The 25,598-nt window shown below is 41.3% G+C and overlaps 1 protein-coding gene across 1 annotated transcript in view; it reads left to right on the plus strand.

The window, feature by feature from the left end:
• The first annotated feature begins 1,548 nt into the window (after nucleotides 1-1,548).
• LOC306865597 (fibroblast growth factor 11-like) overlaps nucleotides 1,549-25,598 on the plus strand; it is a 62,093-nt gene continuing 38,043 nt past the window's right edge. Inside the window, exon 1 of the mRNA XM_079410303.1 lies at nucleotides 1,549-2,549. Coding sequence (XP_079266429.1) covers nucleotides 2,357-2,549 — 193 coding nt within the window. The 5' untranslated portion in view covers nucleotides 1,549-2,356. The remainder of the gene's footprint in view (nucleotides 2,550-25,598) is intronic.

Raw genomic sequence — 25,598 nt, forward strand, 5'->3', positions numbered from 1 at the left:
AACGACAGACAGCAGGAATTAGACTGCTGTCACTTTAAGAGCTGCTAAGATTCAACATACTGTTACACGTGTTTTCTTTCTCAGCTGTTTGCTTTCACTTAATACCTAAATTACTGTTTTTACAAGAATACTTGCAAAAATTGGTATTTTTTTATATTAAAATGTGTGTATAGTTCAAGGCATATAAAGCTGCAAAAACAACTCAACACTCTTGTGCTCTATGAGCACCATTTTCACATGCACATACCTCTCTGACAGTGCTCAGAAAGTCTCTCAGACACTGTGCGCATATAGCGAAATGAGTTCTTTTGCTGTTGATTGAGTTTCAACAGCCTGATATCACTTGTTTTTAATAATCGCAATACTTAAAAATGCAGGCAAACGATACGCGCAGCACAGCAACATCACGTGTAACCGTGATAGAGACGATAATCCAAAATCTTGTCCGGTTGACCAATTTCAACCAGATAAATGGGTCTACCAGTATATCGCCCACCCATAATAGGCATCATAGTATATTTGTTTGTGGATGAGGGCACAGTAGATCAGAGATGATTTTTGTCTCTACCTGTCTGTGTCACTATTAATAAGAGACAGCCTCCCATCTGACACACACTCTCAGTGCCTGTCTGTCTCTAAGCAAACCGCCCCTCAGGTCCCGCTCATTTCACATGCTGTATTTGCAGAGTGCAAAGAGACTGGAAAATACAGAGATAAAGCGAAACTGCAATGATGTCAGAAAGAAGAATGAGAAAGGGGTTGGGGATGGGGGTGGTGTGTGTGTGTGTGTGTGGGGGGGGGGGGGGGGGGGGGGGAGAGACTGACAGAGGGGAAAAGAGCTTTGAGATGAAAAGCAATCAAGTAAATGAAGAAAAAACAAGATAAGCTATATATAAGACAGAGAAAGTCTTTCTGTTTGCGTTAGTTTCACACCTTCAGCAAACGTCAAACACTCCCAGCACATGGACTGCAAAAAACTGAACGCTAAACCAATAAAAGTGGTACAATCCTAATCCCCTAACAGTGATAGTGTACATGAGGATGTGTGCATCAGAGAGAGAGAGATGGGTGAGGGGGATAACTGTGTGTGCGAGTGTGTGAATTTGGCAGTGATAACTGACTTGGAACGCATTACTGCGATGTTCTTCCTGAGGTGACTGAAAACTGTCACCATTGGCACCTAAAGCGCTCTCTCTCTCTCTCTCTCTCTCTCTCTCTCTCTCTCTCTCTCTCTCTCTCTCCTCCACTCTACCCATCAAGGACAGACACGGCAGAGTGAAGGAAGAACAGTAGCGTTAACTCTCTCTCACCCTCCTCTTTTTCTCTCCCTTCATCTTTCTGTTTTCTCTTCTCCATTGTTCTCATTCATCATTCTTGTTCTTCTCTCACACTCTTTTACACTCGCTCGCTCTATTTCCCTCACTCGATTGCGCTTGCTCTCCCTCCCTCACTTGTTCTCTCATGAATGTCACCTTTACTGGTGGTAGCCGCTGGATTTGCGCACACACCCACATACACACAAGCTCGCTGGCTTTTGGGGGGGGGGGGGGGGGCAATGTAGGGCTGTGGGGAGAGATAGCGTGTGCCAGAAGAGGCAGAAGGGAAATTTCTCGGAGTCCATTCTTCTTTTGCCGGCTCCTTTCCTGCAACTCAGGGCTTTGTCCGTCCCAGCAGCTGAAGCAGAAGTGCCTCTGGACGTGGGAGCACTGGATTACCGCTCCAGATTATTAAATTTTTTTTCACCCAGCACAACTAAAGTTAGCCATAGGGACTGCAGGCTGACCATCTGTCCGTTTCTGACAGGATCTGTTCCTGATTTGAGTAGAATAATTCTGCTGCCAGTGAATGAAGAACTTTCCACGAGGACCAGCCATGTGTGGGTGAGAAAGCTCTTCGTTTCTGTGTGCTAAACTTTAGCTTTGTCAGTGTTTTTGTCTTCAGGAACAAGACACAAGGGGAGGGGAAGGGAGAGGAGATGAGAGGGGGGGCAAATATGTCGGCGATGTCGCAACGATGACTTTGTCAGCCTCTTTCTGTATCTTTTTGTGGAAATGTGACCGCGTCCATTTACATTTTTTACGGATTTGTTGTGGTGCCAATATGTATTTAGCGAAACAAACATAATGAAGGACAAACCATGGACAGGTTGTGAGTGGACCAGATCTTAACCTCTTCCCTTACTGGAGGGAAACACACGGATACGTGAGGAACCTACCTGAATTCTTGGCTCGCAGCGAAAAGGTTTGACCCTTGACTTTTATCTCTTTGTGCTGCTGGTAAAAAGACAAGTGCATCCAGAGAGGGTCTCTTAGGCAAACAGAGACCCCCCTCCCAAAGGTGAGAGGGGGGGGGTAAGATGGCAGCGCTTGCCAGTTCTCTCATCAGACAAAAACGGGCAGTCAAGGACGACCAAGCCAACCGGCCAATAGCCAACAAACGCAAGCCGTGCCCTAAGAGCAACAAGTCTCTTTGTCAGAAACAAATTCTTGTTCTCATATCAAAAGTACGGTTATGTGGCAGCCGCAGAGGAAGAACAGAAAAAAGACCAGGTAGGTTCATTTATAACTTTTCTATTTAATCACTTTTAACTGGTTATCCACCAACTGCATTCTTGCAAAATAGCAGAATGAAAAAAGTTTGAGCGAAAGTTTCAAACTGACGTCATTCTTCTTAGCTTCTCTGTTGACACTTTACAGTCAAACTGGCTGTGGTACAAATGTAAGGATACAAAGCTGAAATACAGTCTGGTCTGAAATACAGTTGTCTCTGTGAAGCGATGCTCCATAGGTCACATAAAGGAGAAAACCACTAAGCTCATTAAGTTGCAGCGTTAAGGGATTTATTCAGACTTTTATAAGGGAGGAAAGGGTTTGACTGTTATTTTATGACATGAACAAAGCCGGAAGAGGCAAGCTCTTTATAAGCTGTGATTTACAGTCTTTCAAAGTGTCCCACATGCATATGCTATTCTGGGTTGCATTAAGACCTGCCCTTAGGATGCTAATTACTACCCTGAGACACATCATCTCTTCTATGTTCACACATGGACAAACATGTCTGCATATTAATACTTATTTTCGACTGTGTTTCATAAAAGATTGTTACTCAGTGGTGCCATGAAATTGGAAGTTGTACTCTGGCCATGTTTTAGTTCCGGTAACCTTGCCACTGGCCAAACAGAAAAAAACAGCACGCTCTCTGATTACAGCACTGATACTGAGACAGAAGCTCTGCGATTGTTATGCCAACCTACAGGGCAAAAATGCAAAACACCAGTGTCCACAAATCTGACTAGCAGTTTTATTGAAACAAAAACATCTCCGTTTGGTGTCGCTGCCATCAGTTGTGAGTTTGTAATATCTTGGGGACCAAATACTTATGACATTGTGCAATTGACGCCATAGCCTAAGGTTGAATAACTAGATACTGAATAAAAGAACTGTCAATCTAAAAACAAAACGAGTGAAAGACGGGATAACGAGATAAGGCAGTGAGTGAGTGTGTGAGTGAAAGAGAGTGAAAGAGAGAGAGTGGGTGTTTTGTACGTAAACGAAAATGATTATAGTCAGGGATATTAATCTGCCTCTTTATCCGCCTCTCTCACCAATGAACATGAAACACGCCACACTGCAATCATCAGAAAAAATATGGGTATAAACAGAAATGAATGTGAAAGGGAGAGTGCGTGCATGGATTTTTATGATACTGAGGTAACGCTGATAGCCTGTCCTGCTCCTGGGACCATATTCTGTAATATTTACATTCCTTTGATATCAACTGAACACATTATCACATTATGCTCCAGTACCGTTAGCATAATATGATTGAGAAACATACTGGAATGCAAACATATTTTTGCACAGGCAAACACACAAAAACTGGCTCAGGAAATGAGATAGTATTGCATTGCTAGCACAGGTGATATTTTTTTCTGATATTTCTAACTCTTACATCTATAGCACTGACTTGAATCCTTATGCTCATCTAGACAAGTTTATTCTAGTTGCTGATTTAGTGCTTATCTACCATGCCTCAAAGTTTGGATGGTTAATATGGCCTGTTAGCCCTTGCTAGTACTTTCCAGCAGGGAAGTCCTTTTGAATACCTCAATCTGTGACATGCGAGTTGTGCTTCAAAATTCAATCCATAGCACTATGGGTGAACTGAAGCGGCCAAAAATTGACAAATTAGTGGGTGTCACCTAGCCACAGCAGTGTGGGACCATGGGATCACTGCTGCATTGTCAGGTCAATGATCCATATACATCCATCATAACACTGTCAAGCCCCTGCTGCACCCACGACACCCTTCACACATTTGTCTCACGCACACCTGTCTCTGGTTTAGGATGGGTTCCCTTTCTGCTCTAAGATGGCGTCGTGGTCTCACACCCTCTGAGGTCGACGCTGAGTCTACTGGTCTCTCGATCGATGCAGCTCATTAACGTATACTGATTAATCAATGATCACCCTCTCTGTTTGCCCAGTGCCCAATTTCACGCAAGGTGGAGATGGTATAGAAACGTAAACCCCACACACACACACACACTGTTCTCTTAATAGCAAAGGCTGTTTTACACTTTACACTTTTATGGAGCACTTGGCTTCTGCAGAGAGTTTGGCTTTATTCAACAACAAATCTCCTTATAGAGGAGGAGAGAGACTGAGCGGGAGAGAACAGATTATTATCAGCAAAGGAGCGAGAAAACCCCTCACACAGGCTACTCTGGACTTTTCCTTTACAATATACAAGAGCTTAAAGGAGTGGACTGAATACTTCATACTGTCTATATGAATGAATAATCAAAGTCAAGCCAATAGCTGGAAGAAACACCTGAAATCAGTGTCTAAAGTGAACATTAAAGATGGCATCTTTCCTAACACTACAAACTCTTACCACAATTATCATGACTTCATTTAATAAATGAATGCAACTAAGGCACAACTTCACCGGTTAATACCTAATCTGACTTTGGCTTGGAATGTTTTATTTTTAAGAAGATAACGGTGAAAACAGCATCTGAAGTTGAACCTTCATATGATATATCATTAATATCTCCAGAGCCACACATGACCGCTGTCATTAATAAACAAACTGCATGTAAACTTAACCATATTTAATCACACTAAAACTGCAACTGGCAGATAACCATTTTCTGCTGCTGGATAAATGCAACCTTAGAGTTCTAGTGCACTCCATTAGGGTGGGAAATTAACAGCTGTCACCAGCCAAGTGAGTTTTTTTTTTTCACAGTTGTGGGTGAACCAGCTCTGTGGTGGGAAAGGATTTAAGATGGCTCAGAGCGGCATTGGGGGGAAAAAAGCTGTCTCTATATTATACTTGTTTGTGTGTATATTTTGATTAGATCTTAGATCAGCTCAGGAAATGTTTAGGGTGCAATCAGCTTATAATGTGTTTTCTTTTTTAAAAAATCACCTAATATGAGATTACAGCTGTCAAGATTTTGTGATTTGCACTAAACACTGAGTGCCTTGTTTGAAACTTGGGGGGATACATGGTGAACATGTTATTGTAGCTGAAAGAAAAGTTAATTTCCCGTCCTGCATACAACTTGCAAAATTAAATTTAAATAAGAACGAAAGAGAGATAGGAGGTCTGCAGATGTGTAGCAAGGGAAATGCAGTAGCTCTGCTCCGTGTTGGGACTAAAGGAGTCGCTCAGGGCACGAGGACGTGGCACTGGAGGAGGACAGCATTAAGCTGACCGCTGAAGATGGGCTGTCTATCTTGCTTACTCAACAACACCTGATCACACTGCACAGTGTTAGGTAGCCTCTCATCTGAGTACCGAGAGTGCCAGGGGTCAGAAAGAAAGAGTGAGTGAAAGACGGAGAGGGGAAGAGATAGTAATGCAGAGAGGAAGGAAGTAAAGGAGAGATGGAAAAGGAAGGAAAGGAGAAAATGGAGGAGAGACAGGTGGAAAGACAAAAAGTGAGTCACTGCAAAAGACTGAAGGACATGCAGAGGGAATTCAGAGGAAGACAGAAAATCACTGATGATTAAGCAAGTTCTGGCAGAGAGTATATTAAATTAAAATTGGCAGCCTGTACTTTCACTGCATTAAGTTTTTGTTCATTTTTCTTGTTAAAATGTGAGAAAACTGTCTTATTTTAAAGGGGTCATATGATGTTGTTAAAAAGAACATTTTGTGTATTTGGTGTAATACAATGTGTTTACGCGGTTCGAGGTTCAAAAAACATTACTTTCCACATATTGTTGTTGCTCCTCTATGCTCCGCCTTTCTGAAACATGCCGATTTTTACAAAGATCATCGTTCTGAGAAGTGAGGTGTGCTCTGATTGGCCAGCTATCCGGTGCATTGTGAGTGGCCGAATACCTCAAGCGTGTCATCCCATGTTGTGATGCCGTGTCCCGCCCTTTTTAACAGTCTATGGTCCTGACGTGACGAGACTAAAACAATAAAACCCGCTATAAATGAGGCATTTGTTGCATTCAGTGAGGACATAATAACTGATTGTAATGACTCATACAGTCTTTTTACGTGTTGCGCCACGCCACGTAAACATAACACCATGTCTGCAGTTATGATTGTAGAAACGCCAAACAAGCACTAACATTATTCTACACTGCTCAAAACTCGCGTTTGAATAGTCAGTAGCAAAGTCTTTAAATATCGAAATGTACTTACAGGCTGTGAGTCAGAAGCACCAGACTGTCCTTGCGACGTTGGAATTGCTGTTCACAGACATTCATAGTGTTCACATTGTAGGCTACTCTCTCCCAGGTTCAGGAAATAGTTCTCCGTAAAATGCGCTGCACACACTCGAATATTTGCATTGTACTGTTATGGAACAGTGTTGTAAATATAGCTTAACCACTGATTTCTAGTTGTGTACTTCCTTTGGAAGGCCAAACAAAGTACTTTCACTTTCACAACGAAACACAGCATCTCCACGAAATGGAGGTGGCAACAACAATACAACAGCAAGAATAATAGTTCTGCCTTCTTTCATTGCATGTACGTTTAGACGGTGTTATGCAAATCTTCCCACACCGTGACGTAGACATGTGGGGGTGTGTTTGAATGGGCCGTTTTAGGGGGGCGTGGCAGTCTTAACTTTTACAAAGAATATCTCTTTGGGTTTGAGACTTTTGTCTTTGCAACTTCAGAGATCTTATCTATGCACAAACAGCTTGTAACACTCCAAAGAGAAAGGAAAACTTGAAATCGTATCATATGACCTCTTTAAAAGAACATTCAAGGGTCAAGTCCTCAAGTTCTATCAAGATGTTATTGATTACCACAGAAAACAACTTAATTCCTTTTTAATTTTTTTTTTTTAATATACTAGCATAATTTAAGGTTTAATTGTATTCTGTAGATAGATAGATAGATAGATAGATAGATAGATAGATAGATAGATAGATAGATAGATAGATAGATAGATAGATAGATAGAATATCTATGCACAAGTAAAACAGTATTGATTACAAAGCTGCTGGTATAGTCAAATAATTTTGTTTACTCTCTCTCTGAGCTCACAACACAGCACTTGCTCAAGTAATTAATGAATTAAGATGTAGTTCATTAATGATTTTGTTAATCAACAAACCAAATATTTACTTCATGGTTGCCACGCTCAGCTCCCTCTGGATGATCCTATAGGCAGAAACAAATAAAGATATTGAGAGATATGAGAGAAGTAAATATGACAGAAATTAAAGACACCAAGGCATCATGTTACTGGATGGTTAACACTATTGATCTCCACATCAGGGCCGGTGGGATGATTTGTGATTGACCATCTGAAAGAGTCTAATAATGTGGCAGGAAAGAGAACCCACATGTGACTAATGGCCCCTACTGTGCACGTTTTATTGGTGTTAACATTAGCTGAGGCTTTCTCAGAGCTAACAGCATTAATCTGCTCTATCCTCCACTAGCGGCCCTCCAAATGAACTGAGAGGTTGGAGTTTCCCCTTTACAAGCTCTTAATTTAATAATTAGTGTATTTGACAGGTTGCAGATGGGTCACATAGTAATTCACATTTTAGACTTAGTTTTAAAATACATATGTACTATATGAAAAAAGAAATGTAGAAAAACTGGAAAAGTACTGGTAAGTTCAAAAATATTTCCTATAACCCTTTTTTTTAAACAATGTATTATTCAAAATACGGGTAAAACACCAGTGACTAAACAATATGGATAATTAACACAGTACTTTGTGCCCTATTTTTATGGACTTTTCTTGGAGTGTAACATCTACAATGACACTAACACTCCAAAATGTCTTCCTCTTTGGCTGTCCTGAGAGCCCCAATTCTGACAAATCTCAGCTGCAGCAATCACTGCTCACTACCATCTGTATGAAATGAATATCCGATTAGTTTTGCGGCTGCAACGGCAGCCAAACGAGTTCCCCAGACTCTTTTTTTTTGATAATGAGGACGCCAAACATACAAACATCAGCTTATGCTGTTCCACAGCCAAAGATTGAGAAGGGTTTCATAATCTATCAAGAATTTAATTCCAGATGAAAAGATAATTAAAGCTGAAGGGATTCATGCTTTTGTTTTGAAGGGTTATTTCAGTGCTGCCTCTGGGTTAGAAGGCTGGACTTTTAGAAGAGGATTGTAGAAAAGTTCCAGCAGTTTGGAAGAAATCAGTTTAGAACTAAATTTTCCTGAAAGAGATCAGAGAAAAGGCAGCACTGAGATAAATGGCACTAGCCTGTGATTAGTGAATGAATTCATGCTGGAGCAAAAAGTCAAGTATCATATTCATCAATCATTATTGATAAAAAATAATAATAAAAAAAAATCACTAAAAAAGGAAATGATACTCATAAATTTGCATGAAATAGAAGGGGGAAATGTATCTTTGCAATCCTGAATTTGGTATTTGAGGGAAACATCTAAAATTAGCAGGTGAAGCAGAGCTTTGTAAGAAAACAATAAAGAATGGTTTATCTTTATGGAGCTTTTTGGTTATAGCACAGCCTGCTGTGCCCAAAATGAGGTTTCTGGGAAAAAAATAAAATAAATTTAAAGTCAGGCAACACAAAAGTGTATATGTAACATTTTTAAGAAGAAAACATTAGCAACATTATCTGCATACGAACAAAATATAAGCTAAGTTTTTTCCTCGTTTCAAAAGAGTTTTCCAAGTCTTTGCAATCTTAATGTGCCATTTGTTTGAATGACAGAAAAAAGTAGTGCATTTGTCATATCTTATCATATTAATAACAAATATAATAAAAAATACTACAAATGATACCTTAACTTAGTCTAATTGTAGAGTTACTTAGACATATGTATCTCTTGTGTTTCAGTAAAAATAACTAAACATCTTTAAATCATTATAAATTTACTGAGAAACAAAATTCTGTAAGATAATCGAAAAGTGTTTCCAGAAAAATGTATCTATATTTTTTTCTTACCACTTTGGCAATGTTTTAAAGCTTAAATGTAACATTTGTAACTTAGTAATTTTATTTATTTATGTTCTTGAAACCAGTAAAACAGAAAATAACATTAATTCAAGCCACATTAATGGAATTAAGCTTTAAATTAATCTTCTTTTAAGTATGTTTCTTCTGGAAAACAAGAAATACAGTTTAAGAATGATTTTTGAGCAGTGCGACATTTTGCTGCACAGACAAATGTAGAATGAGAATTTGAGTCTTAAAGTTACTGTTAATGTTTCACAAATCATTTCTCAGAGCGTAAAGTAATTCTGGCACCTTTAGGTACTGACAGAGAGCACTTGGGCTTTATTTACCCTAAAATGATGAGTAAATGCATCAGAATCGGAAACACCCCCATGCCCTCTCGTCTCACTGCGTAATGACATTGCGAATGACAAAGAATGCCTTAATAGCCTCTCTCACACAGCAGCTGAAATTGAATTTGTGGATACTTTGATTAAACCTGACAAGGACAGATTGAGTTTGACCTCTAACAAGAGGCAGACACACAAAAGAAGTGTATATATGTGTGTGTGTGTGTGTGTGTGTGTGTGTGTGTATGTGTGTGTGTGTGTGTGTGTTTTAGAAGGGGCAGAGGATAAGGAGCAGCAGACAGAAAAGGTAGACATTTACCTCAGTAATTTCTGAGCACTTAAGTGCTGGTGTTGACGTCATTGAGCGTGCAAGGCTCCATTACTGTAGGGCTGTCATCCCAGAGAGTCAGATTGTTTTATAGTTACATATAACACGTCCACCACTGCAAGTACTGGAACCAAACCAGCATGTAAAACCACCTTTCATTCAAGTTTTGTACATTCAGCAGCCTGCGCTACAGTATTTCAAAACATGCTAGTCGGCATTTATCCATACTTTTTATTTGCATTCTAAATTAGTCGTGCACCAAAAATAATAATAATATAAAAATTGTTAGTTTTGTCTGAAATAGTTTTGGAGGGCCGAAATTAATGACCCAAACAGTGACATTTAATTAGCATTTCTCCAAATATGTGTTTTGACCACATCAGTGTATATTTTGTGCCATAAGCTACAACGTAAGACTGGACACACCTCACCATGATTAAAATGAAGCTAGAGCAGCAATATGTAAAATATGTCCAGCTAAGGACAGAAGAACTTTACACAAGAACACAACTGATTAGCATACTGAGTTCACTTAGCCAAATTTAATAACCCAAATTTTATTTTCAGTATTTGGCTAAATGAAAACTTTTGGTATTAACCGAAATACTGTGTTTCAGTTATAAAAAAAAAAAAAAAGAAGAAAGTTTTAGTGAAAATAACTTATAATAGGCAAATATAACTCAGGTTAGTAAACTATATATCTTTATCCCCAATCAAAACAGGGAAAACTAATAAATCTTTCATTTCTGTGCAGAAAGTGTAATGGAACTTCCAACAATTTGGGGTATTTTTGGAAAGGCAAAATATTCAAAAACATTGTTGGTTTTGTGCACTTAAATTAATAAAGCAAACTAAAATTGAATTTAGCCAACTGAATTAAAGACACAAATAGAAATGTGCACTGCATACAAGCATTAAAAAAAAACAATTAGAGATGCCTATGGGCTCACATTTAAATATGAACTTCCATAGACTTTTTTAGGATACTATAAACTTGTGTAATACATTTTATTACATATAAACTAAACAGGTAAATTTGGTCTGCTGTAATTACTTTCCAAGTATATGATGGCGTGTTTATGGGGAGGCCCACGGTTTAAGACATTGAAAACCCCTGCAATAGAGAGGTTGAAAGAATAAGAAATGGGGTAAGATAAGAAAGAGGACAGACCAAGAGGGAAGATCTGATGAAGGAGGAAGAAATAGAGAGAGGGAAAAGAACAATGAGAAATGTGAGCGAGATAAGAGGGGAAAAACTGCTGAGAACTGCAGAGAATGAGAGACAGCAGAGAGAGAGGGGACTGGTGGGGAGTCCTAATAAAGGTTGAGGGAAGCCCTGGTAGTTTGGCCTTAGTCAGGGAGGGGAGTCACAGATGCCCTTGGCTGCTCGCTGAAGCAGCGCCTGTAATTACTCTGCACTCTCTTATCATTACGGGGTAAGCCGGCATCTCACAGCTATAAAGCAGCACACCGCACTGTACCAGATACTCAGTACAAAACCTCCCATACACATACACACAAAAAAACACCCACAAATACACCCTCCTTGCACATACACGAAAGGTTACTTGACAGTTAATCTCTATCGATCCTGTGAACACCAGCAGGAAAATAGGGTGCGACTTTTGGCTCTGCTACACTGTGACCGTTCAAACCACGCACACATAATTGAACGAACACATGGAGGCTTCGTCTTGGTTATTGGATTTTCTGTCTGACTTTGAGGAGCTGCACTGGGCAATGCCGCATTTTAAATAAACAGCCAGGGCTCTCAATACAGCTGGCTGAAGAGAACATCCCACTCCGTACAAGAGTCCCACATTACAGTGTGTGTGTGGTGATACCACAAGTGGGCAAAAGATAAGCAAGAGACAAAGCCGGAAAGCACCAGCAGGAACATGATTAGCATGCATTTCTATCACTCTAGCTAGTGTAGGGAATAGCAATGCTTGGCTAATAATGCCAATATTGCTTAAATCTGCTCCCAGTGGGGTTGGTTGTACAGAGAGAGGATTGCTGGTTTAGTGGGGATTGTTAGTTTATATGTTGAATGTTTGCTGTTTATTTCCATAACAATTGTCACCCTCAGAAAGGCAGAAAAATACCATGTAAAAGTACGAGAATCCCTCAGCCAATCATATTAATTAAAAGTCATCGATGCGTGAGATTAAATTAGATAGAGCTAGGGGTGAAAAGGGGATCACTGTAAGCTGGGTGCAGAGATAGAAAAAAAGAGAACTTACTTTTGTGGGTCAAAAAAATGACACAAACAGTATTGATAATGTGACATCTGCAACACTGCTCTGAAGTCTTGACAAAGTGGAGAAAACTTTCTTAATACTCATTCCTGTGCATGATTCAGTAGTACATGTTATACCTAAGCAAAAAAAAGGATGTCCCACCTCACAAATGACTTCCCTGTTCTATCAATTCTATCTTTATTTATTCTTTCTTTTATCTTCCCACGTTCACAGAGTATAAAAAGAAGACTGATGAAGCAGACTGTTCCCTCACCATGCTCTGTTCCTCACGGTTACGGTTTCTGACTCAATAAATCAAGGATTTTTTACAAAGAGTGCAATCTTTTTATATATATAAATTTGATGGTAAAGTGGTACAATGTCTATTAATAATATCTAAACTTGGTCTGTAATGATTTTTGAAATTCAAAGCATTTGTCTCTGAAGTTTTTCTCAAAAGGATAGTTCACCCAAAAATGAATATTTAATACTTTAAAGCTACACAGTAATGATTAAAAATCGTATAGAGACTGTAAATCTGGCAAATGGTTAAAAAAGTCAAGTCTCATTTGGTAAACACACACTAAAAACTCTACTCTAATAGATTGTATTTAATCTCCATCTCTAAACAGGTATTTTAACACTTACTGAAATAACTCCCAAATAGAGTTAAAAAACAACTCCACATAAAGCTACATTTGATCTCTAGTGGGAATAGTGGTGCATTCTAACATTACCCGGAATTAAATTTCCAACAATAGCAGGGCTCTACAGTGCAACCATTTCAGGCGCATTTGTGACTGAAAAGTACTGCGTGCAACTATCAAAAATAGGAGCACCTGTGCGACTAACCCTATCAGTATATTTTTAGGAGCGCCTGTGCGACTAACCCTATCAGTATATTTGCGTTTGTGCTCAGGAGAGCTTAAAAGATTTCTACTTATGGGTTTTTGCAGCATTGAGTAATGTATCGCAGACATATGTTGATTCATTGGATGCAATGTTAATCAGAATCTACTCACTGCTCAAAATACTGGAGTTTTGTTCATTGCTGAGTTATGCAAGCTCACAAATCCTCTCGTTATGACAAACAAAGTGTAGACATGGTGTAAATAAGAGATTTGTTGTGCAGTTTAGAAAGGTTCGTTGATTATAATGCACATTTTGTGAGATCACGATGAACTGAAGTGAGTGAACTTTTAAAGATTATTAAGGGAGTTTGAAAATGTGATATTAATACAACAATTCAAGTTAATTTTAAGTGACCTACATTGTATGACTTTAACAGTATTGTATTATGTTGCTCTATTTAGCCAACAAAAATAGTTTCAAAGAAAGTCACAGCTGAGCAGCTGCTCATCTCGAAGCAAACAAAGCGGTGTTTCGTTTATGAATGAACGTGCATTTTTAAATTGTCAAGTATGGTGACCCATACTCGAAATTGGTGCTCTGCGTTTAACCCATCCAAGTGCGCACACACACAGTAGTGAGTAGTGAACAAATGCACACACGCACACACACACACACACACATACACAGAGCAGTGGGCAGCCATGCTGCAGCGCCCGGGGAACAGTTGGGGGTTCGGTGCCTTGCTCAAGGGCACCTCAAGTCGTGGTATTGAGGGTGGAGAGAGCGCTGGATTCACTCCCCCCACCTACAATCCCTGCCGGCCGGGGACTCGAACCCGTAACCTTTCGATTACAAGTCCGACTCTCTAACCATTAGGCCACGACTTGCCCCAATGAATCTAGTGAGTCAATGACTCAATTACCCATTCACAAGGACAGCCACTTGCTTCGTTCATTCATTCAATGAATCAATTGAATGAATGATTCAGTGATAAAATCAGTGACTTTTTATTTTTAAAGTGTCATTTCAGTTAGCCTATTTAAATCATTTAAATCAAACAATAGTTCTGTATTCAAAATTTTATATTTAAAACATTAATCTCACAACATTATGAATTTAAAACATCCATGCCACCTCTAAGCCTCTGTAAATGTTTGTAGATTTACCCACATGCCACTTTTGTGTTCTTCTGTGCCACCTTTGTAGTGGAAACTAATTTTGTTAATACTCAATTCTTTTGATTGGTAACATTCTTCTTATTCTACCTGTTCTTATTCTATTTTTTTAATTAGAAAATTTGGAAAAGCTTATAAATATAGATTTTTGAATTTGACATAATATGACACACTTTTAATGAAATTAGGAAAAAAATGGCATTAAAAAAAAAATCCCCACTGTAAATAACTTTAAAGAGTCAAATATTACCTTGTAATGGGAAGGCTAATTTTTGTTATTTATCAGAAGGTGCTCCTGAATTTTTGACAGTGCTCCTAAAAAGAAAAGTAAGCGTAGGGACCTGAATAGTGTAAAGCTTTCTATTTATTCCTCTGGCTCAGTGTATATTTAAAACTGTTAGAAGGAAATATAACCCAAGTAGTATATTGAGTTAGAAGCAAAATTATTGAACAGTACAAACACAACTTGTTTGCACAGAGGACATGGTGAAAATGCTGAAGTTTTAAACCTGTTAACATTTAATGATCATTCCTGACCTGTTAAATAAATAACCATTAGAAACACACCTCTCAGTAACTTTGTTCCTGATGTCTGCTGTGGTGCAACTGCAAAGTGCTTCAATGTATGATGTGCTGAATACGAAGTGAGCTTTGAAGAGTTCATCACTGTCGAAAACACTCGCATATTGCTTTTCATTGCCTTCTTGTCCACGATGATGTAGAGTCTCTGGATACTCTATTTATGCTCCGTAATGCAGAGCAGGAAATGCTGGAAAAATTTAACACTAGACACAAAGGTCTGAATGTTTGTACAAACCTGGAAAGAATGGTAAAACAACATTGTCTAAATACACATTCTTGCAAAGCGAAAGACTCCATCAATCTACATCTCCATTTGGGAAAAAAAAAAAAAAAATGGTACAATTAAAAAATACCTTCAGAGACCTCAACAAATGCCTGAGGAGATACTCCTTTGACCTTTTGTAATTGGAGGAACAGCAGCAAGATAACAGCCTCAACCTAAACAGAGAAAACACATGAAAATAAGTGTCAAAGAAAAAATGTTATTTAAATAAAGCAAGAAAAGGTTTACCAGTCACTTTCTCCTTGGGCAGACCTAATGAGCCAATCAACATATATGCTACTCATATCCTTGGTATCTTGCATTCTCAAGATAGTTTTTCAAGAGCTTCCTGGCAACCTCCAAAATGCATCAAGATGTTCTGGTTAATCTTGCATATATGATAAAGTACTGAATCAATACATTATCTAAGAGTACTTCAATAGGTTGTGTATAAAGTCATCAGTTCTAATCATGAGCTGATGAGCTGAATCAGGTTTGCAAAATCAAGACCAGGAAACGTGGCTTTAAAAAAAGACAAAAGCTTGCAATGCTTCAGATTTCCATGCTCAGTTTTGTCACTTATTTTTCCTTGTAGGCTTTAGGCAATTCACCCCTGTCAGGTGGCAAACCAAATATTAACTTTAAGTACTACTGCATTAGGCTATAATGCTCTTATGGATATTTTGCAGTTCATCTCGAGTGTATAACAAAACCAACCTGCTTGCATTTGTGAATCTGCTCAGAAGTCCTAGGTCCCAATCAGTTTGTCAGCTCCTCATGCAAATGAGTTTTAAAATGAACAAAGCTCTGATGCCAGTTTTAAAATACTACTAAATACATATATCTTGGAAGAAATAAAGTTTGGAAATTTTAAATCTTACTGCAAAAAGCCAGTTATCAAAACAATACTGAGGTGTATTGTGAGCTGCAGATGACGTTTCTAAAAATCAAGAATAGACTTTAATTTCATGGACATATGTGGCTGCTTGTTAAGCAAGTTGTATCATACATTTCACACAGAAATAATTATTCAAATAAAATGTAAGAGTTGAAGAGAAATGTAAGAAAAAACTCTAATTATTTTAATCTGAGATAACGTTAACACCTTATACTCACCTAAATGTTCTAGAAGTGTTCATTTGAATGCAAAGCATGTTTTGTTCTATGACAAGTAATAACGAAGGATTTTGCAAAACCGGGACGTTTGTCAGAAACATTATATTACCTCATTGTATTAGTCTCTTTAAGACAAGACATGTCACTCGGCGGCCATCTTTGAAATGTCTCTCAGGCATCCAAGTGCAGCTCCTATCTCTTTGAATGGGGAAACATCACATTCTCCAAAACGGTTCACTAAGCTTACGATTAAATTTCATATTTGAAATCACCAAAGAAATCTGACAACAACTGTGTCATAAATGTTGATTCTTTTGCTCAAATAGCGGTTTACAAAGCTTATTTTTCTGGCTAGATCAACCAATGCACATGCGCAGTCCTGAGCGCACATCTCAGAATGCTGACTGTTTCTATAGCAACCGGGACTTCTAACGGCAGCTGCAGTGACGCACTGACTTTACCGAATAGCCATTGGCTCTTTCATTCAGAAGGCGGGGTTCCTGCAACTGAGCGGCCATATTGAGCGTTGCATTTTTCCTCATTCAAAACTATACGAGTGACATGTGCTGGGTATTCTACAGTCTTTGATATTACACAGTGACAAAACTGAACATCTTACCTGCTCTTTTTAATGAGGTAAAATACCGCCCATTTTCCAGGCTGGCATCTTTCAAGAACTGCATCTGACAATTCAATTAGAGACTAGTGCAAATAGATAGATGTATTTTACACAGAATGCTGTTATATGTGATAATATAGGTATATTTCTTTAAATAGACAATATGCTAATTCCTTACATTAAAAACACCATGCACTTTTCACAGAAAACTCACGCACAACATCGAACTGACGTTTACTTATGCAGGTGTACGTGGAAGCGTGGTTAAGCAACAATGGTAGGAGTTTGCTTCTTTATACATTCAATTCTGATTTCGAACTTATTCACTCCAGCCGCCGCTGAAAAGTGTGGCATCAAACACTTTAGTGAACAACTAAATGTTTTGTTTACTTTTTAAGCCCTTTGTTAAACCTGATCAATGGTTGAGCTGAATCAATACTTGAATGATGTTAATGTTAGTAATATTGGTTTGCACTGGAGCAAACTAAGCGTACTTGTTGATTCTACATTGCTTCTTTTGGACTACATAGTTAAGAACATTAATTTCTCAATAATTATTTTAAAACGTATAAGAGAGAAATTCCAGTTTGTCTATGCATTCAATATGTAGGCTAACGTTTTACCATATTTTGGATAATTCCTGTTAAAATACTGTTTTAGCTAACCAAACACATTGGACATACATTAAATTTCATTAAAAAGAGCAATGGTTTGTCTGACAGTAATAAAATGGCAGATGGGAACAACTTTCATTCAAGTGGGATTGATCCATAATGTGTAGTGAAGAAGTAGCTAAACTGAAGTGTAAAAGTTGCAATATGTGTAACATATATATTCCGGAAGGGATAAAGATAAAAGCCTGATAGGGAACATGTATGCAGTAGATTAACACGCTATGTAACTTTGTATAATGTGCACTGTTATACCCAATTGAAAAAAGTGGCTGGCATTTGGAACACAAACGTGCTGCCAAAAGGAAAGTTCACTTAAAAATAAAATGGTTATCACTTACTTGCCTTAATATTGTTCCAAATCTAAACCAGTTTGGATTTTTCTACCATGTTTTGCAAAATTTTATAATTGTTCCTTTCTTTAGAGTTAAAATGAATTTGGACTGAGCATTTCAAGCTTCAGAAAGGACACCATTAAAATATCATAAAAGAGGCCCATGTGATTTATGTGCTATAATACCAAGTCTTCTGAACTCTTACAATGCATTCAATAAATAGTTTTGTGAGGAACAGACCAAAATTGAAGCCTTTTATACACTGATACTTTATTAATTGATTCATGAACAAATCATATAGCTTCAGAAGACTTTGCAATAGCTCCCTGTTATGATTTTTTGTGGTACTTTTGCATCCTTGAAAGCATCAAAACGCTGTCATTGTAATGGAAAAGAGCAACCACAATTCTTCAAAATTTCTCATTTCTGTTCAGCGAAAGAAAGAAAATCATATGGGTTTGGAACTGCAAGATTACTGTGCAGAGATGAGAAGCTAAAAGACAAATAATGACATAAAATAAATCCAACATAAACAGAATTCAAGCATTTATTTCTCCAGTAGCAGCTTCCAGTCACTTTGCTAAATCCTGGCAAACAGTATTTTATCCAGTGCATGTGAGTCTGAATGAGAGATAGACTAAAAGCTGGTGGCTGGTCCTCACAGGCTGGATTCAGCACAGCACACCAGCCGTCTCCACCGTGGAGTTGGCAGCAGCTCAGTGATTTCTGACAAAATTACCATCTGTAACAGCCTAGAACTGGACACTGCACACTACTACTCCCCACACACACCTCACCTCCACCGGATAAACAGCGCTCAGGGGGGAAATCAGAGCAGCCACTCGCTTTCTTTTCTCTTTTTCTAAGATTTTTACACAGAGGGGGATCTCTTTCTTATACAATTCTTTGTAAGCCAGTTCCCAGAATAGCATTTAAATCTTTCTCTTCTTTTTCTCCCTTTGTCATTAGTTTAATTCCTTTCCATTCTCTTTTTATTCAAATTTCAAAATGCATATGAATATAGAGCGCTAAAATATCTGGTTAGCCAATCATATAAGCCGTAAATGCCATGTGACTATATACTCTCAAGCCGCAGGCACATGGCATGGTGACTAACCACGCAAATCCAACTCTAGTATCAATATATACCGAGAGCAACCCACCAGTTACTTGTGTTCCTACGCAGGACTAAATTAGTACAAAATGTCATGCTGCATTAAATGCTGCTAAACACCATGTTGGCATGAGTATGTGTGTGTTCTGTCGATTTGCTGTGTCATGCTGGTTTTTGGATGTCGTGTTGAAGAGCTGTGATAGCCCCGGTTTCCGCTGTTTAACAGTAGCGTGGGATGGTGTTCGCAACCCGGTGCTTTATGTTGATCCTCCAAAGATAATCATCAGTGTCGCCGTTCCAGTGGAGGGCAGCTGAGAATCTGATTAGCCCTGTCATGCTTCAGCTGTCTATCAAATGAGGCTGTTAGTGCATACTTTATGTCTGTCCAATACATATAGAGCCATCTTCTCTAATGAAATTTTATCATATGCATCCCTACCTCCTCCTCACTTGGAAAATAATCACTTGCTTCCCCTTTTGGTTGGTTAATGTATTATATTATTACACCATATGGGTAAGTAAAGGAGAGATGGTGGAGGAAGAGTAGAGACCAAGGGAAATTAATAAGAAATATTGTAATCCTGAATTTTGTGTCATGTAAATGACCAGGCAAATGAATGGGAAACTCAGAATTGCGAGGTTGTGATGTCCAGATGAAAGAGGATGGAAAGCAGCTCTGCAATATTTTGTTGCGAATGGTATTGCAAAGTTATACTATTGCAGTGTTTTAGTAATATTTGTAATATACAACAGAGCTTATAGTCAGCTAATGTAAAGCTAATGACTCACCCTTTGTGGTTTGTGTTATACAAATTCATTATTTTCTAGGTAACATTCATAAATAAATAATATAGGTTGTGTAATGTGATGCAGGTGTATTCCCTTTTGCTTATCCACATGTACAACAGAAAAAAGAGCTTTTTCCTTTTGTACATTGTATATTTGTTTTGGCTACTTTTTTAAACATATGTAATAATAGAGTGTTCATTAAATTTCAGACCCAGGGTTTTACATTTATTAAAACAGTCAGGCATTTTTTTTAAGATTTACTTTTGCTGTTTTTGCCTGTATTGTGAAAGGACAGTATTTTAGACAGGAAGTGAATTGGGTTTTGTATAGATTGTGTAGTTTTACATTTCACCCAGAGTTTTAATCTTAAAATATAAAAATCCATCAGAAAAAACAATTATGAATTACATTTTAAAACAAAAAATAAAGAAAATAATCTAAAAAAAATTTTAAAGAGAAATTATTATAATATTTAATTGTGAAATGTATTTTGTTTTTGATTACAATCTCAGTTTTTGCCATCAAGTCCATTATAACAATTGATTTTTTTTTCTAAATTTAGTGTACTTTATCAATGAGACAACAGTCTCAGAAGAGCAGCTTGAGATGAAATTTGAGATGATTTGTGAAGCAAAATTAAGGTAAATATCATTTTTATTGTGCATTATTTACAATCAAAACAATTAAGTGAAAAAAAAATGAATTACTGTGGAATGCAGTACATAATAAATGCTAAAAAAGACACTGGTGAAAATGTTTATGACATGCATGATAGAAGAATTTCTGTTTATATTTTCTGTATGTGCATTTACTGTAGGACATTTTAGTGGACAGGAACAACAGTTAAAGTTTTTAAAGTGTGTTTTATTTTGTACTGCACAGGATCCAAAGTGCCTATAGCTGAAAAACAGCCAATGCACATGACTGCTCAATTCGGAAGGAGCTTTCCATGTGTACTTGAAAGCAGAATAATTTCCTATTTCTACCAATGCTTCTTGCTGATCTCGGACCAGAGATAAAACCGCAGCAGCAAAACTAACACATACACAAACCTGCAACCCTTTTGTGTCAGTGGAATTTTTATCAGGATTTGCGTGGGTGAAATCAATACAAGCTTTTGGGAAAAGTTCAGCAGATTCCACCACAGTCCTCTGCACCACTAAAGGTGACATGACAGCAAAGAGAAATAAAAGGCCACACACACACTCCAGAACACACGCTGTATAGGTGAGAAAGGATCTTCTTATCCAATTGTGACTGGATCGCCCGATTAAGCATTAATTACAAAACCGTTCTCAGTTCATTTTGAATTTGACATGATGAAGCATGCAAATTTGAGACTGGCTGTATTTTTAACCCACCGGCTTCACATTTATACAATACAAACCTTTAACTAATATCCTTCACAGTGGAAACTCATAACAAGTTAGCCTACCCCTCCAGATAATCATTTTTAAATTACCCTTTTCCTTGAGAGATTTCTTTCATTTGAATTTCACTGTGGGGGACGAATCAGCTAGTCCTAAGAAACGTCTCAGGTTACGTATGTAACCATGGTTCCCTGAAGGGAACGAGACGCTGCGTCGAAACGCATATGGGAACGCCTTCAGCGTGACCAGGCTCTGAATATGATGTGTAATCAGTCAAACAAGAGCGAGGCGTCACGGACGGGGTGACGTCACGACCATGAAGTATAAAAGCACGTGCGGCGGAGCCGGCGTCAGCTTCAAGTCATGAAGCAAGCGCTGGCAGGGATGCCGGAAGTGTGGTTACGCGTCGCAGCGTCTCGTTCCCTTCAGGGAACCATGGTTACATACGTAACCTGAGACGTTCCCTTCCAGGAACTTCGAGCTGCGTCGAAACGCATATGGGAACGAGATACCAATGCCGCCAGACTGACAAGTCCCTGCCTGGTGTCAGGACGAAAGGACAGAGGAGCCGGGAGTGGCTCGGATGTCGAGGTCATAGAACCTAACGAAAGTCAGGGGCGTGGACCACCCAGCTGCATTGCAGATGTCCTGCATGGAACACCTGTCCAGAAGGCCTTGGAGGCCGCCACACCTCGGGTTGAGTGCGGTCTGACTCCCACCGGCGGGGGGAGCTCAGAGGCCTCTTATGCCAAAGCCATGGCACCCACAATCCACCTACTAAGAGAGGGCTTCGTAGCAGGAAGACCCCTCCTAGGCGGACCATAGCACACGGGCAGCTGGCCCGACTTTCTCCACAGGGAGGACCTGTGGATGTATGCATCTAGTGCTCGCACTGGATACATACGGTTGTGCTTCTCCTGGTCTGGCTCCCCGAAGGGTAGGGGAATCTGCATACTCAATTATGGAAGGCCTCAGCCTCAGCGAACCGCGGAGGAAACGTGTAACTAGGGGGTTTCTACCCACTGACTGGCCACCAATAAGGGCGTGGTATGACGAAATAGCTGCCACGTAGACACAGTGGAATGGGTTACCCCTGCGGAGAAACGGGCCTGCAGGAACTCCAGTACTGCACCAATGGGGCAGTTGACTGGGTAGAGCATGGCGGTCCCCGCACCAAGAAGTGAAGAGCCTCCACTTCAAGGCGTACAGTTTCCTCGTTGAGGGAGCTCTGGATTGGAGGATGGTCTCGACAACCTCGGTTGACAGACCGGAAGCTATGAGTTGAGCCCCCTCAGGGGCCACACCCACAGCTTCCATAACTCCGGGTGAGGGTGCACCTCGGTGCCCCCGGCCTGTGAGAGGAGGTCCCTCCTGACGGGCACTTCCCACGGAGTGCCGTCGAGGAGAGATATCAGGTCCGAGAACCATACTCGGCCCGGCCAGAACGGCGCTACCAACGGTAGACTGACCTCGTCCCGGCGCACTCTCGCCAGAACTCCCGGGAGCATAGCGATCGGGGGGAAGGTGTACAGACGGAGCCTCGGCCACGTCTGTACCATAGCGTCCAGTCCCGGAGGAGCTGGAGGAACCAGAGGGGACATTGCGCTGACTCTCGAGTGGCGAAGAGGTCCACCTGTACCTTCCACATCTGCTTCACCCCTCGGGGCCTCGGCCCCTGTCTCGACAGGACGCCTGCTCCCACATAAAGATGCCCAGGAATGTGCACAGCTCTCAGTGATAGGAGCTTGCCCTGGGACCACACAAGGATCTGGTGTGCCAGCTTATGTAAGGGGCGCGACCGCAGTCCTCCTTGGTGGTTGATGCACGTGGTGATCTCTTAGGTCTGGGAGGAAGTGCTTGAGTGCACGGAACACAGCTAGGATCTCTAGCTAGTTGATATGCCACGGCAGGTGGTGACCACTCCACAGACTGCGGGCAGGGTGGCCACTCATGACCACACCCCAACCGGTGAGGGAAGCGTCCGTCGCTAGCGAGACGCGGCGACAAGGAGCTCCCAGCACCGGGCCCCGGGACAAGAACCAAGGATTCCTCCACATGTCTAAGGCACGGACAGCGGCGTGACTCTTTGACAGCGCGGAGCGAGTCTCCCCTCAGGGAGACCCCCTTGGTCTTGAGCCACCACTGTAGGGGCCTCATGTACAGCAGGCCAGAAGGAATCACGCTGGACGCAGCTGCCATGAGCCCAAGCAGTCTCTGAAACTGCTTGACAGTGAATGGCTGGCCTTCTCACACTCGCTCGACTGCCGTGAGGATCGACTCGATCCGAGCAGGGGTCAAACGAGCCTGCATCGTGGTCAAATCCCACACTACACCTGGATAAGTGGTTCTCTGAGCTGGAGAAAGCACACTTTCCTTGGCGTTTAGTCTTAACCCCCCAAATCTTTCATGTGGGCGAGAACGACACCTCGATGCTGAATCGCCGCCCGCTCTAATTGAGCGAGGATCGACCAATCATTGATATAATTGAGTATGCGGATGCCCTGCAGTCGCAACGGGACCAGTGCCGCATCCACACACTTGGTGAAAGTGCGGGGTGAGAGTGCTAGGCCGAGGGGAAGAACCCGATACTGATACGCTTTGCCCCCGAAAGCGAACCTCAGGAACTCCCTGTGAGAGGGAAGGATGGGTACATGGAAAAGACATCTTTGAGGTATGTCGTGACAAATCAGTCCTCGGACCTGATTTGAGACACGATCTGCCTGACAGTGAGAATCTTGAACTTCAGCTTTCTGGCTGAGCGGTTCAGAAGACTCAAATCCAGTATGGGCCTCAGCCCCCCATCCTTCTTTGGAACAATGAAGTACAGGCTGTAGCAGCTGGCGTGGACTTCGTGAGGAGGAACCAACTCGATGGCTTCCTTCCTCAGCAAAGTATCGGCTTCCTGTTCCAAGACCAGAGCCTGCTCGGGGCGGACCGTAGTCACACAGACCCCGTTGAACAGCGGAGGTGGCCCATCGAACTGGATGGAATAGCCAGCCCCTACCGTCCGCAGGACCCAAAGAGACACATTCGGCAGTCGCTGCCAGGCTGCCAAACGATCTACTAAGGGAATCAGTCTCTCGAGACTGACCTCTGGTGTTAGAGAAGCGGCCAGACCACTGTCTTGCTGCCGCGTACCGGCAGGAGACTCGTAATCTGGCGGCTGAGGCGAGTTTCTCAGGCCCGCTGAAATCACAGGCGGAAGAACCTGAGAGTAACACTCGCTGGGACCTGCTGTGCCCTGGAACTGCAGGGTTGACAGACAAATACCCGGAGGGCACAGAGGGGAGACGGTCACCGTGTGCCGCGGTGCAAGCCGCTCCACCCCAGTAGGGGTCGCCCTCCGCGGTCCTGGGGCTCGCCCGTCAGGACCTTTTGCGCGAGGAGCTGGTATGCTGGGGAGGCTGCGCCCGCCCAGCAGCCACCTGAGTTTAGAGAGCGCGCATACCCTCTGTCCACCAAAGATGTTGTAAGCAGAGCAGGAGCCTTCAAAGGCATCGCCGCATACCCGCGCTCATTCAGTTCCCGCGGGAACGAATGGCCGGGACGAAAAGATTTCACCCGCGATCTCGACACCTCGGTGAGGTGTCGAGATCGTCACATCAACCTCCTCGGAGGAAGAGAGACGAAGCGTTGAGCCCTCGTCTCGGGGGGAAGAGACCGCTTCTGAACCGAGAGACGGGGCGCCAGATCAGGCGCGGGAGGAGATAGGGACATGCCCGTCTGACTCTCGCTAGCCAGATCAGCCTTTTCTTTTTTTTTTTTTGTTCTGCAAGCCCCGCGAGCGCAGCCGCCGCTCTGCCTTTATTTCTCTCTTTTTTATGGCAGAAACGGGACCGGCTTATTTTTCTCTTTGTGCTTGTGCAAACACTGCAGCTTACAAAGCTCATAGTTATATCATATTGGGCGGCGAAACCTCGTGAACGCTCGTCACATCAACCTCCTCAGAGGAAGAAAGACGAAGCATTGAGCCCTCGTCTCGGGGGAAGGGACCGCTTCCACATCGAGAGACGGGGCGCCAGATCTGGCGGATACGGGAGGAGATAAGGACATGCCCGTCTCACACTCGCCAGCCAGATCAGCCTGCGAGCCCCACGAGTGCAGCCGCCGCTCTGCCTTGGCACCAGCGGGACCGGCACCGCGTGGGGAGCTCGCGAAGGCTCCCTTCTCGAAGAGAGCCCTCCGGGTGCGGAGACCGATTCTGTGTGCTCCGCACCCAGGCAGACCAGGCACAAATCGTGTGTGTCCTCGCTCGTGATACAGCGAGGGCAAGGATGCACACACGACTTAAAACGTGGTCTGAAAGCTTCACCCCTGAGCTTGCCCTTGGCTTTGGCATGATACTGAATGCTTTCCACTTAAAACTAGGACAAACAACAG

The sequence above is a fragment of the Barbus barbus genome, assembly GCF_936440315.1.
Source record: "Barbus barbus genome assembly, chromosome: 47".
Lineage (NCBI taxonomy): Eukaryota > Metazoa > Chordata > Actinopteri > Cypriniformes > Cyprinidae > Barbus > Barbus barbus.